At 37.4% G+C, this 19,136-nt stretch overlaps 1 protein-coding gene across 9 annotated transcripts in view; it reads right to left on the reverse strand.

Moving 5' to 3' along the window:
- The window catches only part of DENND5A (DENN domain containing 5A), a 79,506-nt gene that overhangs the window by 24,141 nt on the left and 36,229 nt on the right, over positions 1–19,136 (reverse strand). For 4 of the 9 annotated variants that reach the window (XM_020789951.3, XM_020789950.3, XM_072985759.2 and 1 more), the window contains 8 exons: positions 18,742–18,892; positions 17,036–17,129; positions 16,246–16,353; positions 15,058–15,189; positions 8,618–8,770; positions 7,757–7,861; positions 1,850–1,934; positions 913–997 (listed from right to left, as the gene is read on the reverse strand). In XM_020789951.3, coding sequence (XP_020645610.3) covers positions 913–997; positions 1,850–1,934; positions 7,757–7,861; positions 8,618–8,770; positions 15,058–15,189; positions 16,246–16,353; positions 17,036–17,129; positions 18,742–18,892 — 913 coding nt within the window. The remainder of the gene's footprint in view (positions 1–912; positions 998–1,849; positions 1,935–7,756; positions 7,862–8,617; positions 8,771–15,057; positions 15,190–16,245; positions 16,354–17,035; positions 17,130–18,741; positions 18,893–19,136) is intronic. The other 5 variants (XM_020789953.3, XM_078383925.1, XM_020789956.3 and 2 more) reach the window with 3 other exon arrangements.

Genomic DNA, 19,136 nt, shown 5'->3' on the forward strand with positions numbered 1-19,136 from the left:
ACTTCCAATGATGCAGAGATTACTACCTTCTGGAGCGGGCCATTCCATTGTCAGACAACTCTAATACTGCAGATTTTATCCCCTGCAGTTCCTAAACATCCACAAGCGAAGACTCTTCCCCTCCCCTCTCCTCACTTCTGTCCTCTGCTATCACTCAAAACTCTGGCCTCTGGAGCAAATATTGAGGGCTGCCAGTGGCAGAAAGGAATTCCCTCCAATTATATATGTTGATACATTCCTCCTGTCAGCACATGTACCCAACCAGATCCTGGCCCATAAATTACAACTGGCTTCCATATTCTGCCTTGTTTAGAAGCCACTAACCATGGTTCTTGACTTAAATAGAATCTATATGGAAATTGCTGAATCCTGCTTTGTTTTCCTCCAAGTTCAAAGGGAATAAGGTGGTTGCATCCAAGTGAATGCAGATTCATCTTGCTTTATTAAACTGAGATCTAAGAATATAATTTCACTGATGTGTATCTCTGTCGGATGAAGCAAATTGCCTATGAAAGCTATGCTAAAATAAATTAATAACAAAACATTTTGCAACACTTCATATTGTTCACAGAGCAGTTTTCTGCTATGTTTGATTTAGGCCTTTGTCTTGTGCCTGCAAAGTGCTATGAGTGCAAAAGAACTAATTTTAAATAATTGTTGAAAATGTTATCTTTAACTGATTATTATTATTACTTTAAGATTCTGATTGCAGTCCTTAATCCACTTACTAGGTATCTGTACATGCTTCTGAGTGCTCAAAAGTATGTTGTTGTTTTGTAATTAAACAGTATATTTCAACTCTGGAGCAAGATAAAAGAAAACACTTCAAAAGCACTATTTTAAAGCTAAGCTATCCTTAAAATATAAGTAACTTTTTCTAATTTTTAAAAAAAAAACTTTTAAAATTCCAACCTCATGTCCTGGATGAGAGATACTCTTAAGGGAGACATTGCTGGACTGGCATCTGACTTCCTTCTTTCTGCATCTAAAAGAATTCCTAAAATAATATCAAACATTCTCTTTTAGTGCTGAACAAGGCAAATGTCTTAATCCTCATCATAATTTTAATATTTTTCTGTTTCTGCTGCCACCAATATAACCCCAACAATTCTGAACTTCAAAGTGCTATAAAATTGACATCTAGTATGACATGGGGCTTGCAGTGAAATTGCAAACACAAAACTGCTGAAATGGAATTATGCAGAAAGTTGGGATTTGATATGCACAGAACTGATGTGTAGGACAGAATATCATGTTTGGAAACAACATCTAATGATAAAAATGCATTAACACAATAATAGTCTTAGAACAGCATTGCTGGAAGGGACCCTATGGATCATCAAGTCTAGCCCCTGTCAAGAAGGCACAGTGGGGAATTGAACTCCCAACCTCTAGTTCCTCTGCCAGATACGCAAACCACCAAGCTATTCAGCAGTTCCAGAATCTTGTGTAATCTGACTTAGACCTGTTACTTTAGTCGCCATTAGCTTTGCTTAACACAACACAGCCTTTTACTAGCATCTGATACTGTACTGATTTCACTAGTTTTTTTTTTTAACATCTCGCAACAACTACACTTCAATTTTCTGTTGGTGCAATAATTTGGCAAGACTAGCTAAAATATATTTCAAACACTGACAACAATACCTTTTCTCAGAGCAGACTGTTAAAACAGCAATATAAAATAGCATTTAAAAATAATGATAACAAGCAGAATATTTTTAATTGCATTGAGTATTAATATCTATTTGATGGAGGACTCTGCAAGTTTTGGTGCAAACAATCTCATTTGTGACATTTCTCTATTCAAAATGACAATATTTGTAATCTTCATGCAAGCAAATTATACCTGAGGTGCTGAAGCTTCCAGATGTAGGTTTTCTTTGCCTGTTTTCTTGGTAATGTAACAAGTGTGACCACAAAGCAGATTTCCCCTAAGATTTGGGGGGAAAACACTTTTTAAAATTCAGCATAAATTACTTATCAGAGCATTCTGTATTTCTTGAATTTTTTTTTCAAGGAAAGCAATCATGGAATATTTCTCCTCTAAGACTAAAGCATTCAAAATACAGAATATAAAAATAAATATAAGTGTTTGAACAAAACACTCAAACTTTGTAAATAAATATTGAAAAGATAAATGTGGAAATAAAGTTAAACAGAACTATTCATATGTGTGTACTAAAAGAACTTGCATTACTCCACAGTATAGGATATGAGGCAAAGAGTACCCATATACAGTAGGTTCTTGCATGTTGGAATGCTGCCCCCTATGCTCTAAAACAGCCTTTTTCAACTTGGTGCCCTCCCATCAGCCTCAGCAAGTATGGCCAGTTGTCAGTATTAGAGATGGGCATGAATCAGGAAAAAATGGCAATTTATTTTGATTCATGATTCATCAATGTCAACAAATCACAAATAACAAATTTACATTTTTTTCTGATAAATCAGCCTTTAAAACCCTATAAAATTGCCCCCAAGCACCTGCAGACACCAGTATCATAGAAAAGCTTCCCCTGACTCTCCTCTACAAGGCCTGTAGGTTTTGTGAAGCTTGCATTTTGGACATCCAACTTATACACCCACAAAGATGTCCCCCCAGAAAAGTTTCCCCCATCACCTAGAGAACCAAAATGTCAACCAAATTGACTCTCCCTTACAATCTCTCCAAGCTGGTGAAGACTAGGTTTCAGATATCCAAGTTATATAAAGTGGTTCCCCTCCCCACAGGAAAGTGCCCTTTAGCAGCTGGCTTGAGGAAACCGAAGCTTCCCCAAACTTGGAGGGACTGTAGAGCAGTGGTTCTTAACGTGGGCGATAATGCCCCCCAGGGGGCGATTTCATTTTTCAGGGGGGCGGTAGAACGAAAAGGGGAGGCGTGGGGGCGCTGGAGCAAAGGGGGGCGGTAGGGGGGCGCTGGAGCAAGCCAAACCTGTTAAGATGACTGCAGCCTTTTTACAGTACAGTGTGCATGAATATATATTTTCCTCCAATCTTAATTTAGTTTCAGAGTTTTCGTCTTGAAATTTTTAGTTCCTGCATTGTGGTTTGTTTTCATGCCCTTTTTATATTTCTTTTTGCGTCTTAAAATTCACTTGCAACTAAATCATTAAATGTTACTTTTTGGGGGCATTTCATTTTCTTGGAATTGAATTTTGTTTTCAGGGGTCATTGGATTTAAGTGTCATAAATAAATAAATAAATAAATAAATAAATAAATAAATAAATAAATAAATAAATAAATAAATAAATAAATAAATAAATAAATAAATAAGATATCATCATCGTGGGGAGGGGGGCCATGATAACTTCCTCAATGGTTCAAGGGGGCGTTTCTTTCAAAAGGGTTAAGAACCACTGCTGTAGAGGAAAGTCAGGGAGAACCTCTGCAATTTTGGTGTCTCTAGGTGCTGGGGGACATTTTATAGTCCAACAAATCAAAAATCACTAAAAAAATTCATTGATTCATATTCGTTGGAGCATTAATTTGTACAAACATGAATCTAGTGGTTTCTGATGAATTTTGCAATTCATTTTTTAATTTGTGCCAATCTCTACTCAGAATACCAGCAGTTATAGTCTAAGGGCTCAATTACACTGCAGTTTGCCCTGCTGTCATTGTCGATTTCAAGTTATTTTCTGTCAACTATGCAAAGTACAGCCTATGGCAAGTATTTCCACTCCTTTCCCATCATTCATTACATTTTATTCGGCCAGCAAAAGATACAATTTTTGTGGCAATTCCATTCATATCACTTTGTTTCATTTCTGGCATGTGTGACTGCCTACATATCAAATGCTACTGACAGTGATATCTTGTACAGTGATATCTATCCACCTCTCATATTTCCTTGGAATTCTATTTTTTTAAATGCTACGGATGTGTCAGTGTTCTCCTCTTTGATCTGTCACATGTACATCCTTCCATGATGAACACTAATTCCCGCCTTTCTCCATCCTTCTCATTTTAATTAAGTTGCAAGAACCTGACCATGCCAAATAAGAGAGGCTTTTCACATACACCTGTCTTTAAAAAAAAATGGACACAATTTGCACAATTCTCTAGAGATCACCACCAATGTCACTTTCCACCAAGCCATTGGAAAGACAAAAGCATCCTGACATGTCCGGATAAGTTACTCCGCTCTCCACAATTCCAAGTTCCCTTGTAAAGAGATAGGCACAATTATGCATATTGGTGCACCCACAAAAGATCATCCTGTTTTTTTATTTAAATGAAGTACCATTATCCCCATCTTAAACCATCCTATTTCCATCACACAGACTACAGTTTTAGTTATGCTCTGTGCTAGGTTGACAACATGTTATTTCAAGTCAGCACTATATAATCTGGCAATATTTTTAAGAAAGGCAAGTAATTGGAGCAATAGATGCAGGACAGATGAACGGGAGGGAAGAACAGAAGGGGTGAGGAAGAAGACAGTGGGAGGCTGTGCTTCAGTTAAGAATTACAACATACAGTGTGGACTCTAGCAGAACATCTCCCCAGGATAATTATGTGTTTCCATGTGAATGATGATATTTTCATCAGCAGAAACAACAAGGGTCATGGTACAGAAAACTCTGAATCAACTCACAACAATCTCCTTGTGTACAAAAGCCGTTAAATATCAGGAAAATGACAGAATGGGAAAGGCAACTTCAAAGCAATTTATGCATGGAAATGACCCTCAGTTATAACAGTATTATAACTGCATCATAAATATTAATGTACATGGAAAAAAGTGCCAGATTAAGTAATTCCTTATTTTAAAAGGAAACTGCATTATTCTCAGTTTTGATACCTTCCCACTGACAAAGATACATATGATGAATCTGTACAAGCTAGTGAAATTTTGAAAAGAGAAATATGTATTTCTATGCTAGCTCCAATCTCTGTGCCCTTCTGAGAACCTGTCAAGTTAATGATTTTTACAATGAGAGCTTGAGAAGATGTCAATCTGTGTAGTCTTGGGCAAGCTGGAAACCAAGAGCACCACCACAAGAATAGGCTGGCAAACCACTACTGACTGTTTTATACCTAAGAAATCCTGGCAAGAATTGCCATAAATTGAAATTGACTTGGTGGCACATTTTTAAAAAGGCATACTATCTTCAAAAGGAAAATTGTCACTTGGTAAAGCGGCTCACTTGTCTCTTTTATCTGACTTCGGTTCATATTTGACTACTGGACAGTTTGTCTTTATTCTCTTCAAAGATTCATGTTATTTTTTTATTGTAGCAGAAAGGCTGCAGTTCTATGCACACCAACTTCAAAATGGCCCTGTAAAGCCAGTTAAATTTACTGAAATTAAACATGCATAGGTTGGGACTACTTACATGTACAGTACCTCTGCCCTACAGCATCACATTCCTTATAGAATATGTTTTAATTAACATAATGCTTCATATGCCTATAACTCACAGATATCTGTAGGTATCTTACTGGAAAAGGCTGGTAACAAGGGCAAGAGTACAGCTCAACCAAAAGCAACATCAATTCTAGCCTTTGTGTCTGGCATCAAGTGTCTAAAATATGTAGACAGGGTCAAGACCACAAAGACTCTGAACATGTCTGGAAAGTGGATCCCCTGAGGAATTCAATAGAAGCAACTATGACTTCGGTGGGATGGCTGCATATTCCAGACGTTAGTAGAAGTTAGGCCAGCCAACACTTTACTGAGCTCTACAGTTTTCTGAGAGAGGCTCTGCGCAAGCACCCAACCCTTATCTGGGAGAGTCACAGAGATCACAGTAAAGAACACAACCCCAATCTTACATAATACGTAGAGCCATAATTAGACCAATTTGACCATTTGTTGTGTTGTTATGTGATGTCATGCAACTTCTGACTTAATATCATAATGACATTTGTTATACAGCATAACATTTAATCCCTAAGAATGATTGTAAAGCAAGACACTGTAAATCAAACTCTATTTTCCCATTAAGATCAATAGCAAAGTAGGGGTTTGTTTCTTGGAGAATTTTCTTCCATTATAAATGAAACCTCTTGTTTCTTTTCTCTTACTTGCCTGCTTACTGGTAGCTCCCTCTAACCATCTCTGTCTTTTCTCCTTCACATCTCCTCTCTCTTTGTTACTGGGCACCTCTCTGCCTTCTTTCTTTTTCACTTTTTTTGCTACGAATTGCCGAGAAATCTACCACTAAATTTTATTCTCTCAAAGCTGACTTTTAAAGCATGACAGAAACGGAAAAAATATATATGGGGAGAGAGAAAGAAGGAAAAATATTCTGATGAAACTTTGGGTGAATATAAAGGGAGCACTGGGCTCATGGGTGCTCTACTATCTCTTCTTTGCCAGCCCAAGCACATGGGGATCAAAATGTCATCTTCCATTTTGCATGAAAAATGCAGGTATGTACAATGCTTTTGGCACCAGGTGTTTCATCCAGTGTTGGCTTGTATAAAGGGTCTGCATATGCAGGAACATATCTTGTGAATATTTCAGTTTAAGAATGAGAAGTGGTCATCTGAATACAGCTTCTGCTTGTGGCATACCATGACGTCAACTTCATAACATATTATATTAACAGTTTGAGCGGGAGTAGGAATCTGGCACTTCCAGGTGTTGTTGGGTTACAACTCCAATAATCCTCCTGATCATTGCCAATGCTGGCTGATGTGTATGGGAGTTATAGCCCAAAACATCTGAGGGCATCTGGTTGCCTACACTTGCATTAAAGAGCAAAAGGATTCCAAAAAGAAGGAGTGGAAGGCACTTTAAATTCTAATGAGGATTTTTGTGGTGGTCCTGTGATACTACTATTACTTCTACCACCAATCAGACAAAACAAAGAAATTTTACATTATTGTAAACAATTATATCTCAATATAACACATATATATTATACAACATGTATGCTGGCTCCAGTGCTGGAACAGATCATATAAAGACCACAAAAGCCTATGTGAGCAGACAACAAATGAAAATCAGACTATATGAAATTATGACTCAATAGATCATATGATGGATAACTATTCGTAGATATGTGAATAAAGCTAAAGGACATGACATGCACAGAACAGAGATTATGCCACCGAAGGAAAAATTCCCTCAGAACTGACAGGCAAGACTCTTATACATCTCATAGGGACAATTAACAGGATTGATAAGTATGAGGTTGAAGTCACAAATGGAAAAGAAACTGATAGCTAAGTAGTCTAATGTGCTCTAACAGCAGGGGAGTAAGCAAAAGCTTATACAGTGGGGTCTTGACTTGGGAACTTAATCCGTATTGGAAGGCGGTTCTCAAGTCAAAAGGTCTGTAGGTCAAGTCTCCATTGACCTACAGTGCATTGAAAACCGATTAATCCCATAACAGGCTGTTTTTGTTCCATTTTGGTTTTTTTCTGGTCTGTAAATCAATTCTCAGGCTGCAAGTCAAACCTAAATTTTGCGGCCAGAGAAGTCTGTAACTCAAAAAGTCTGTAAGTCAAGCCGTCTGTAAGTCAAGGGTTCACTGTAGAGGGTACTGCAGGCAGCTATCTTCACAGACCTATGAAAAGGCATAATCTTCTACTGAAGATTACTCAAAAATTATATTATAGGACTAGGCTTCTGTGGTTGAAACAAAACTTATTTTACAAGGAGGAATTATTGTACTTCTTAAAATATTTATTCAAAAATGTTTGGTTGTTTTTGCACTTCTTCCTTCACATGCCTAAATACTCTACCACAACAGACCGTGCAGCACTGTTTGCCAACATCTTCAATCAATCCAAAAAATTAACCTTATGTAGGGTTGGCCGCTTGCTGGTCTGAAAGGCCCAAATCTGAGTTGTAGCAGAGTATAATGATGCTTTATCTTCTAGGATGAAAGTAGTACAGCTTCTATCCTATGTAGCATATAAGAGGGAAGGTAAGAGTCAGACAATAAACACCTACACACACAAGGCACTGATACACCTAAAAGTCATTTCTGCATAAGTGATCAGTAAAAGATCAAGAAATTATTTCAAAAGACACTAATGTCACAGTAAATGTTAACTCCTTTGTATTCACACATAAACACAGAGAAAATCCATCAGCACTATTCCTCTAAAGAAAACAGAATACCCATATATCAAGCAAACTTTTGTAACATCATTTTATTATCTTCTAACTAAATTGACAACAAAAATAAAAGAACAGGAGAAAAGATCTAGGTTGGATCCTGAATTATTGTCAACAAAGTCTTGGCTGTAGAAAAGGTCCCTCAGCATGAATGCATGGAGAAGAAGAGTTTTGCCAGTCCCCCTCTCCTCTTGTAGCTCCCTATATGCTGCTAAAAAACAACAACACTGTGCTCCAGAGATTTGGGAGTCCTCTTGAACAATAGGGAGGTTAGAGGGTTGGTGGAAACTAGAGGGTCATAAAAAATCTGGGGAAAAAATCCCCCTTTGTTCATGGGATCTTGTACCTACTGCAACTCTCACTATTGAATTAAACAGTTTGCCACTGAGAGTTCTTCTCTTACATTTAACATCCTAGATCCTGTTCAAAAATGTATGTACACCTTGCAGTTCAAAATTCATAACAATATAGAAAGAAGGTGCATTTTAAAAGAGCCATAAATATTTGCAGCAATTATAAAGTATCAATTTCATTCCCACCTGTTTCACTTGCAGACCATGGCTCCATATCCTTTCCAAGAGATCACAAAGACTGGCTATTAGTGTGTTTTCTTCTACACCTGTAATATTCACTTCACCATGACCAAGTTCTACTGCTTCACGACCCATTTTTTCCACTAGCATCCTCTTTGTCTTTTGAGACAAAAGAAAAACAAAGTGAATAGCTTTTTGACAGATGAACTACTAAGACTCGCTTAGAATTGAATCACTACATTTGCATTGCTCAGCTGACTCTTTAGTATGAAACACACTGGCTGAAATCCTGTCCTATAAATTACACTGCCTAAGGCTGATCATGTCATCAGCCACTGTAATTTTTCATAAATAAAACTTTCAATTTCCCCCTGAAGTTTTCTGTTTTTATTTTTTTAATATACTGTATTACAAACAAAAGATACACACAACTAAACATCAAACAACACTTAATAACAAAAATTTAAATAACAATCACAATCATAACTCAAATATACAGTTTACCCTACCACCTTCAGGAATATATATGTATGTATATCATCATCAATACATTTTGTCTATATTTATATAATGTGCACCAGCTCTTTCCAAAAATATAATTATGCTTTTGTTGGGGTATAACCGTTATGTTTAATAAATACATGTTCTAAAAAAGCATTCCAGATCCCATTAAAATTGATTTCTTTCAACAATCCTTTTTAACTTTCAATCTGGAAGTTAATTTATCATTAATAGCTAGATTCCACATCTCATTATATCATTCTTCCAAACTCAATTATTATTTTCCCAATTCTTTGCAAATATCAGTCTTGCTGCTATTAACATAATAGTTTCATTTTTCCTCTAATTGACTGTTTCCAAATATATTTAATAAAGCTATCATAGAACATATTTGTATACTGGTCCCTATAATTTCCTTAGTCTCATTGAAAACAATCATCCATTTCTTCTGTCTCTCTTCACACTTTCACCACATGTGATATGTTCCCCTTTTTTTCTTACATCTCCAACATATAGATGGTATATCGTTGTTCATTATATTTAATGTCATTGGTGTTAAATAACATCTCCATGTTACTTTACCCTAACTGACACTTTTTTCATTCTTCTTCTTCACAGATCATCTCCCATGCTTCTCCACTCATTTCTTTATTTAAATCTACTTCCCATATCTCTTTCAAAGCTATTGTTTTATATTCATCCTCTACTAAATTCTTATATATTGCATTTACTATCCCTTTTCTTTGATTATCTTCCATCCCTTCCCTCTTTTCAATAATCTCTTCAAATTTAGCCATCCCCCTACATTGTCCTTCCTTTCTCCCCCATTTATCTGTCTGTCTTACATTCAACCAGGTAATTCCTTCTTCTCCCAATGTCTATTTTATTCTCTATATATTATACATCTCCTTAATCCAATCTTTAATTTTTATAGCTTTCTTTGCCGACAAAACACTAATTTTTTTCCTTCAGATTATTTGGAAAACTGCGTAATTCTACCGCATGTATCAATGGGGAAATCTTTGGACTCAATATTCTCCTGTACAGTACTTCTTCCAACATTGCAACATGTTACTTAAAAGTCGGTTATCTGTGTTTTTAATAATATCCATTAAATTTTCCTTAGAAAACAATTTTTTCCATATTTTCCCTAATCTTGTTCAACTCCAAATTACTCCATATTATCCCCTTATTGTTTACTATAATTTCTGGCATATATTTCAATTGATGAGCTGTGTAATATAATTAAATATCAGGTATAACAAACCCTCAATTCTTTTGAGGAAGATACCATTATGACCTTTCATTTTCATTACAATACATATTAATCAAATTCTGCAATTCTCTTAATTCCTTATCACCTATCTTTATAGGTAACATCCAAATTTAAAAATTTAGTTTAGAGATAATCTTCATTTTTACCACAGCTATTCTTCCAAACCAAGATCAGTTCAACTTTTGATATTCTTTAGTTTGTTCTTTAATTTTTTTTCATTTTGTCTAAATTCATTTTAATAATTTCTTCAAATTCTAGGTAATATTTATCTCTAAGTACCAAATTGTTGTTGTTTAGTTGTTAAGTTGTGTCCGACTCTTCATAACCCCTATGGACCAGAGCATGCCAGGCCATACTGTCTTCCACTGCCTCCCATAGTTGTGTCAAATTCATGTTGGTTGCTTCGATGACACTGTCCAACCACATCTCATCCTCTGTCGTCCCCTTCTCCTCTTCCCTTCACTCTTTCCCAACAACAAGGTCTTTTCCAAGGAGTCTTCTCTTCTCATGAGATGGCCAAAGTATTGGAGCCTCGGATTCAGGATCTGTCCTTCCAGTGAGCACTCAGGGCTGTTTTCTTTCAGAATAGATAGGTTTGTTCTCCTTGCAGTTCAGGGGACTCTCAAGAGCCTCCTCCAGCACCACAATTAAAAAGCATCAATTCTTCAGGAGTCAGCCTTCTTTACGATCCAGCTCTCACTTCCATACATTATTACTGGAAAAACCATAGCTTTGACTATGCGGATGTTTCTGCTTTTTAAGATGCTGTCTAGGTTTGTCATCGCTTTCCTCCCAAGAAACAGGCATCTTTTAATTTTGTGGCTGCTGTCACCATCTGCAGTAATCATGGAGCCCAAGAAAGTAAAATCTGTCACTGCCTCCATATCTTTCCCCCCCCCCTTTGCCTGGAGGTGGTGGGACCAGTGGCCAAGATCTTAGGGGTTTTTTTGATGTTGAGCTTCAGACCATTTTGGAGCTCTCCTCTTTCACCTTCATTAAGAGGTTCCTTAATTCCTCCTCACTTTCTGCCATCAGAGTGGTATCATCTGCACATCGGAGATTGTTGGTATTTCTTCCAGCAATCTTAATTCCAGTTCAGGATTCATCCAGTCCAGCCTTACGCGTGAAGTATTCTGCATATAAGTTAAATAAGCAGGGAGACAATATACAGCCTTGTCGTACTCCTTTCCCAATTTTGAACTGATCAGTTGTTCCATATCCCGTTCTAACTGTTGCTTCCTGTCCCTCATATAGATTTCTCAGTAGATAGATAAGGTGGTCAGGCACTCCCATTTCTTTAAGAACTTGCCATAGGCTTTTGCGTAGTCAATGAAGCAGAAGTAGATGTTTTTCTGGAACTGTCTGGCTTTCTCCATAATCCAGCGCATGTTAGCAATTTGGTCTCTAGTTCCTCTGCCCCTTCGAAATCCAGTTTGTACTTCTGGGAGTTCTTGGTCCACATACTGCTGAAGCCTATCTTGGGGGATTTTGACCATAACCTTGCTAGCATATGAAATGAGTGCAATTGTATGGTAGCTGGAGCATTTTTAGCACTGCCTTTTCTGGGGATTGGGATGTAGACAGATCTTTTCCAATCCTCTGGCCCCTGCTGAGTTTTCCAAACTCACTGGCATACTGAGTGTAGCACCTTAACAGCATCATCTTTTAAGATTTCAAATAGTTCAACTGGAATGCCATCACCTCCACTGGCCTTGTTGTTAGCCATGCTTTCTAAGGCCCACTTGACTTCATTCTCCAGGATGTCTGGCTCTAGGTCAGCAACCATACTATCTGAGTTGTCCGGGACATCCAGATCTTTCTGGTATTATTCCTCTGAGTATTACTGCCATCTCTTCTTGATGTCTTCTGTTTCTGTTAGGTCCCTACCATTTTGGTCCTTTATCATGTCCATCTTTGCACAAAATGTTCCTTTAATAGCTCTAGTTTTCTTGAACAGATCTCTGGTTTTTCCCTTTCTATTATTTTCTTTTTCTTTGCACTGTTCGTTTTAAAAGGCCCTCTTGTCTCTCCTTGCTATTCTTTGGAAGTCTGCATTCAATTTTCTGTACCTTGCATTTTGTTTCCCTTCTCTTTTCTGCTATTTGTAAGGCCTCGTTGGACAGCCACTTTGCTTTCTTGCATTTCTTTTTCTTTGGGATGGTTTTTGTTGCTGCCTCCTGTACAATGTTACGAGGCTCCATCCATAGTTCTTCAGGCACTCTGTCCATCAAATCTAGTTCCTTAATCTGTTGTTCACTTCCACTGTGTATTCACAAGGAATTTGGTTTAGATTATACCTGACTAACCCAGTGGTTTTTCCTACTTTCTTCAGTTTATGATTGAGTTTTGCTAGGAGAAGCTGATGATCAGAGCCACAATCAGCTCCAGGTCTTGTTTTTGCTGACTGTATAAAGCTTCTCCATCTTTGCCTGCAGAGAATATAATCAATCTGATTTCAGTATTGCCCATCTGGTGATGTCCATGTGTAGAGTCGCCTCTTGTGTTGTTGGAAAAGAGTGTGATGACCAGCTTGTTCTCTTGACAAAACTCTATTAGCCTTTACCCTGCTTCGTTTTGAACTCCAAGGCCAAACTTCCCTGTTGTTTCTTTTATCTCTTGACTCCCTACTTTAGCATTCCAGTCCCCTAGAATGAGATAGGGGTGTCACTTTGCTGTCATTTCTAGAAGGTGTTGTAAGTCTTCATAGAATTGGCCAATTTCAGTCCCTTCAGCATCAGTGGTTGGTGCATAAACTTGGATTACTGTGACTATGAGGGCTACTCCGTTCCTTCTACGCGATTCTTGCCCACAATAGTAGATATGATAATCGTCTGAATTGAATTTGCCCATTCCCGTCCATTTTAGTCCACTGATGCCCAGGATGTCAATGTTTTTTCTTGCCATCTCCTGTTTGACCACATCCAGCTTACCAATGTTCATAGATCTTACATTCCATGTTCCTATGCAGTATATATATATATATATATACTGCAGCAGCATCGGACTTTCACTTCCAGGCGTGTCCGCAGCTGAGCGTCCTTTTGGCTTTGGCACAACCACTTCATTAGCTCTGGAGCTACTTGTACTTCTCCTCTGCTCTTCCTCAGTATCATGTGGGACGCCTTCCGACCTGAGAAGCTCATCTTGCAGCATCATATTTTTTAGCCTTTTTTTCTGTCCATGGAGTTTTCTTGGCAAAGATACTGGAGTGGCTTGCCATCCTGCTCCACATGGATCGCATTTAGTCAGAACACTCCACTGTGACCTGTCCGTCTTGGGTATCCCTGCATGGCATAGCCCATAAGTTTTCTGAATTACTTAAGTCCCTTCGCCACGACAAGGTAGCAATCCGGAAGGAGAAATACCAAATACTGTGGGGTTTTTTTTAAATTATCCTCAAATTTCTCTTTTAGTTTACTTCTCTCTTCATTATCATGATTGGCTAGCATAAATTCTGATTTACTCCATTTTCCTCTTAGCTCTGTTACTTCTTCAAAGGCTTTTAAATGCAATTTAACATTTTCTATATAATTCATTGGATCTTTAATTATTTAATATATCATCTGCAAATAAATTCAAATTAATTGTATCTTTATTCCTCATTCCTTTTATTTCAGTATCTTCTCTAACTGTGTTTGCTAATAATTATATTATCAAGGTAAATAGTATTGTTTCTGTTGTACTATCATTTACTAAAACTGCCGCAATATTCTCCAAATATAATTGCTGAATAATATTTCTAAAGCATGTACCAAAACCTATCCAATGATAGTTGTGACGGACAGGTCAGGAACCACTCCTGTCCATCACAATGGAACCCTGATTCAGGAGCCAATGCTTGTACAGAAGAGGCGGAACTAAGGATATATAAGAGAAATGGAAGACAGTTAAAGATCAGTTAGGGAAGAGTTAGAGTTTGAGTTAGGGATATGAGTTAGAGTCAGGGGCTTCAGTTAGGGACATCAGTTAGAGAGAAGCAGTTTAGGCAGTTAGGACCAGTCTTGTGTTAGAGAAGAATAGAGAAATAGAGAACAAGATAAGAAATGAATAAATACCTTGATTAACATGACTATACATAAGCAAATATAAATGTTATAAAAGCACAGATTATTGAATGAATAAAATAAGACCATCCATGATTCACTTTACATGATTTACTGATAAACACATAAATAAAGATTGTTTTATTGAATAACACTGATTTAAGCATCATATTTGATATAGTGGGGAATAACTCCGCTGGTGGCAGTGGAAAGGGTTGAAAAGTAAATGTCATACCTGAAAGTGAACCTGGGTTGTGTTGTAGAACAAACAGGGGAACTGGGGGTGTGTGACATAAAGTGGTGAGCAACGGTGTGGGATTCGAATGAAATCCAGTGAGCCAAAATAAAGTGAGATTTATTAGGCTTTGCAAAAGGCAGGGAAAAGCAGCCGCCTTCCATTTATAAAAGAATCCTTCATTTTTGTCTAATTATTTAAGGAAAAGTGTTGTTTTATAGACAGAAAAATACTGTATGTGGCATTACCCTCTCTATTTCTAAATAATGTATCATCAAGGCACTTTTAGAGTAATAGAGTGCTTTCTATACTGTTCCACCTAATTAAAATCCTTTGAGATCCAAAAATATCAGCTGCAGCTGGAAAAATAAGAAAATTAAATTTAAAATACCTTATTCCGGCATTCCTTCAGCAGACCTTCAACAAATTTCCAGTTGGTCTGAGCAATTACTGATGGTGAAAGATTAGATAGTTTGGGTTGCCTGATAGTGCTCCCCAGATTCCGAGCTTCTTGAATATACTTCTGCAAAAAGACAGGGAAACAGAAATGTATACACAAATACAACTTTTAAGAGAGTTAAAGCATGTTTACATTTTGCTGTTTTGCCAGATAAATTCAAACTCATAAAACAAAGCTAAGTCAAGGTCACCATAAACAGATGCTTTCTATAAAATTAGTGAATTTCAGCTACCATTTAAAAAGCCTAGCTACTATTATTACACTACAAAATATGTGTATTTTATTCCATTAATATAAACATACTCTTATAATGCCTATTATAATTATTTTCTAATTATTTAATGTGTTATTTGCAATATATTTGCAGTATATTTGAAATAGCACAGCAGCAAGATGACCTGGGGTTTTATGCTAGATAAAATGATTTTGAACTGAGCATACACATTTTTTAACCTTCACAGAAGGAAAGATCTAAAATCCAGAGTCTAAAATACATATTGAACTATGTATTTAGTACTGTAGATAAAGTTATATTTTCGGCTGTCTATTTAAGAATAATGATAAAAAAGAGGATGTATGTTTGAGGATGTCTGATCTATAAAACCTATATACTAGAAACATGGTATATACACCAATGGGACACTAGGGATGTGTCCTTGGTATTTAGTTCTTTTTAAATATATCTATAAATTAATTTAAAGTAGGTATGCATCTGAAAGCTGTGGTATTATCTTTGGTTGCTCCCTAACCAGAGCTAGCTAGTCTTCAATAAATAGACTCTGAAGCTGTCAGCGGGGAGCAGTCTGAAGGCTGAAATTATAGGGCTGCTTCCTCGCTGCTGTGGCAAACCCTTTCTTCTGACACGTACAAAGGGGACAGATTCCTCCTTCAAGAAGCTGTAGAACCACACTAGGGCAGTGGAAATATGTAGGGCCCCAAGGGCCATGGCTTCACTCAGAAAGGATGAAGAAACCTGTTCAACTACCATTTGTGTAACTGTGGTGAAGGGCTGTGCTGTTTCAAACCAAGGGCTTTTCCAACCCATTCAGTATTATGGGTAAACAGATACACATACATACCATGTGTATGTACCTACGTACATACACAAACACAACATACCAGATAAAGCTCTGAAACAGATTTAACAGAGTGCCTGAAAGGCCAATCATGCTGGTCCAAGACTAAACATAATTGCAACTGAAGCTCAGGCAAAGGGAAATCCAGCCGCTGGCAAGACAGGAGAGACAGCAAAACAAAAAGAACAAACCAAAAATCAAAACAGCTCACGTTAGATGAAAGCATGATAGGCAAGCATGACATCATAGATGCAAACGTAGGATAGAGGCCACTTAAGACAATGTGTGACTTTCAAAAGATAGTTATGCATAGTGATATAACAAAATTTATAGTTTACAAATGTAAACAGAAATGAATAAAATTCATGCATCAAGATACAAGTGCTCAAAAAATTTAAAAAGGAAGATAACAGTTACTCAGCTTATTATTTTTATATGTTTTCGTTTTCCAGTAAAAACAATGAAGAGCCTTGCTGGTAACATGGGCTGTAGTCCAGAAAAGCTTATGCTAGATAAAATTAACTAGCCTTTAAGATGCCAGAATACCCTATTTTGTTTTTCCGGAAACAAACATCCCCCTGCCACAAGTTTCTGCACTTTCTAAAACACAGCAGTTTCTTCTCTCAATTTTATAGTAGTGAACACTAACACATTTGGTTTTCTGCTGTACAGGACACCTCTGAATTAGTCCAAATGACGATCAGTATTTTCTCAATAAGTAATAATAATCTGATGTACAGGAACATGGGGGGGGAACCCTGAGAACTGAGTTAATCTACATCATCACCATTGGAAAAGACAAGCATTAAACATTGGTTACAGAACAGCTTCACCTCTCTCTGATCATTGTCAAGACGAAGATGTTCTGTGTGCTGCTTCTGTCTGTCTTTCCGTCTCCATTGTGCAGGTGCATTTCGCTTGGTCCATCTAGAAAATCAATATTGGTGTTCTTAGGTATACTACACCAGAAACTAAAATAAAAGCAGGCATGTTCATCCTGAACTGTAACCAAAAGTATTTCTAGTAAGAACTTTCATAAATGGTATAATATACAATTCAACCACGTTAAATATGGTGTTGGAGGCAGGCATTAAATTCTCATATTTATGGCCTACAGACCCAGAATTTATCAGAAATCCTCCCAGCCAGAATTTTAGGTGCTTTAATTTTTAAAAAATCAAAGTTCTCTCAGGTGTTTTTAATCACTTACAGTTGCGCAATAAGGGCACCATCTTGATTACCGTATTTTTCCATGTATAATATGCCCCCACATATAAGACGCCCACCCACCCCCACTTTTCTAACTCAGATTTTCTTTCTTTGGAAGAAAGTGGAGGGGGAAAGCAAGAATCATCAAAGTGCTTTGATTCCTGCTTTCCCCCTCCACTTTCTAGCAAGGAAAGTGCTTTCCCCCTCCACCTTCTTCACAAGAAAGCACTTTCGAAAGGAAGTGCTTTCTTGTGAGGAAAGTGGAGGGGAAAGCACTTTCTTGTGAGGCAAGTGGAGGGGGAAAGCACTTTATTGTGAGGAAAGTGGAGGGGGGAAGCAGGAATCATCAAAGCGCTTTGAAAGTGCTTTCTTTTTTCACTTTCTTAGCAAAAAGTGGAGCAGGAAGCAGGAATCAAAGCGTTTTGATGATTCTGCTTTCCCCTCCACTTTCTTTGCAAGAAAGTGGACAGGGAAAGCAGGGATCAAAGCACTTTGATCCCTCCCCCCCTCCTTACTTCTGTGTATAAGACAACCCTACATTTTTAATCTAAATATTTTAGAGAACAGTATTGTCTTATATACAGAAAAATATGGTATGATGAGCTTTCATGAAGATGGAGGAAATGGGTGGAAAAAGCTATGGAGAAAATGGCTGAAGAAGCTATGATCTGTGGAAGCTGCAAGGCATTAGGTTCTGGTAGTTTCCTGAAAAGCACCCTGTACAGAACATAATGTGCCGGGAGACTTTGGGCTGACACAACTTAGATTTTTTGGCTCAAGCACCCAGAATTCTAGGGGAATTCCAGCAGACTTCTGGGGACTGTAGGGGAAAAAATACAAAAGTCCCAGGTATGGTTGGAGGAGAGGTTAACAGTTACCATGGCACACAAGAAAATAGAAATGAGTGGGTTCTAAATCAAATAAACTCTCCCTAGAAACTCAATTTATTAAGCTGAGGCAATCATACTTTGAATATATCATGAGAAGATAAAATATATTAGGAAAAATAGAATGGCGTTGGAAAAAGGAAGTTGTAATGGGAGATAGACTTAATAAAGGAAGCCACAGCTTTTAACTTGACAGAACTCAACAGGGCTGTTAATGGTAAAGGAGTATGTTGCCTGTATGATCAAATGTCAATGAGAGGACTCTTTGTGTATGATAACTCACAGCAAGTGAGTATTACTGCTTTCCTCTAAAACGTCCATGAGGAATAGGGCAAAGGGCCACATCTCATACTTACCATTGCTGACATAATCTTTTAAAGATATATCATCCTGAAATTACTCAGTTTAGTTTATGCAGGATGTTCCAAATGCAGCATACTCACTTGTTGCTTGCTGGCCCTGTAGCTAGGACATCAGACTGAAGCTTGGGGAAAAATCCAGGTTCATATTTTCCTTGTCCAATCTTCATATCAAGTAAGTGGGGATGGATTGCGGTATGATCTATTTTGGCCAGCCTTAACTCAATAGCTTTCTCTAAAGAAAAACAAAACAGTTGCATGTACATCTTTAAAAGTATTTTTGTGTAGTATGTACTCATATTAGATAGTTAAGTTAAGTAGGTAACATAGAAACCAATTTGAGACACAAATTAGAAGACTGTTATCATAAATGTGCATCCTGCTCTGAGTGCAAGAGGGGTAAAGAAGTGCAGACTCCTCTTTATATGGTTAATCTGCATGCAGTCAGCTGGATAAAATGTATCAGCCCAGTGCTACTT

The sequence above is a fragment of the Pogona vitticeps genome, chromosome 1 (genome assembly GCF_051106095.1).
Source record: "Pogona vitticeps strain Pit_001003342236 chromosome 1, PviZW2.1, whole genome shotgun sequence".
Classification (NCBI taxonomy): domain Eukaryota; kingdom Metazoa; phylum Chordata; class Lepidosauria; order Squamata; family Agamidae; genus Pogona; species Pogona vitticeps.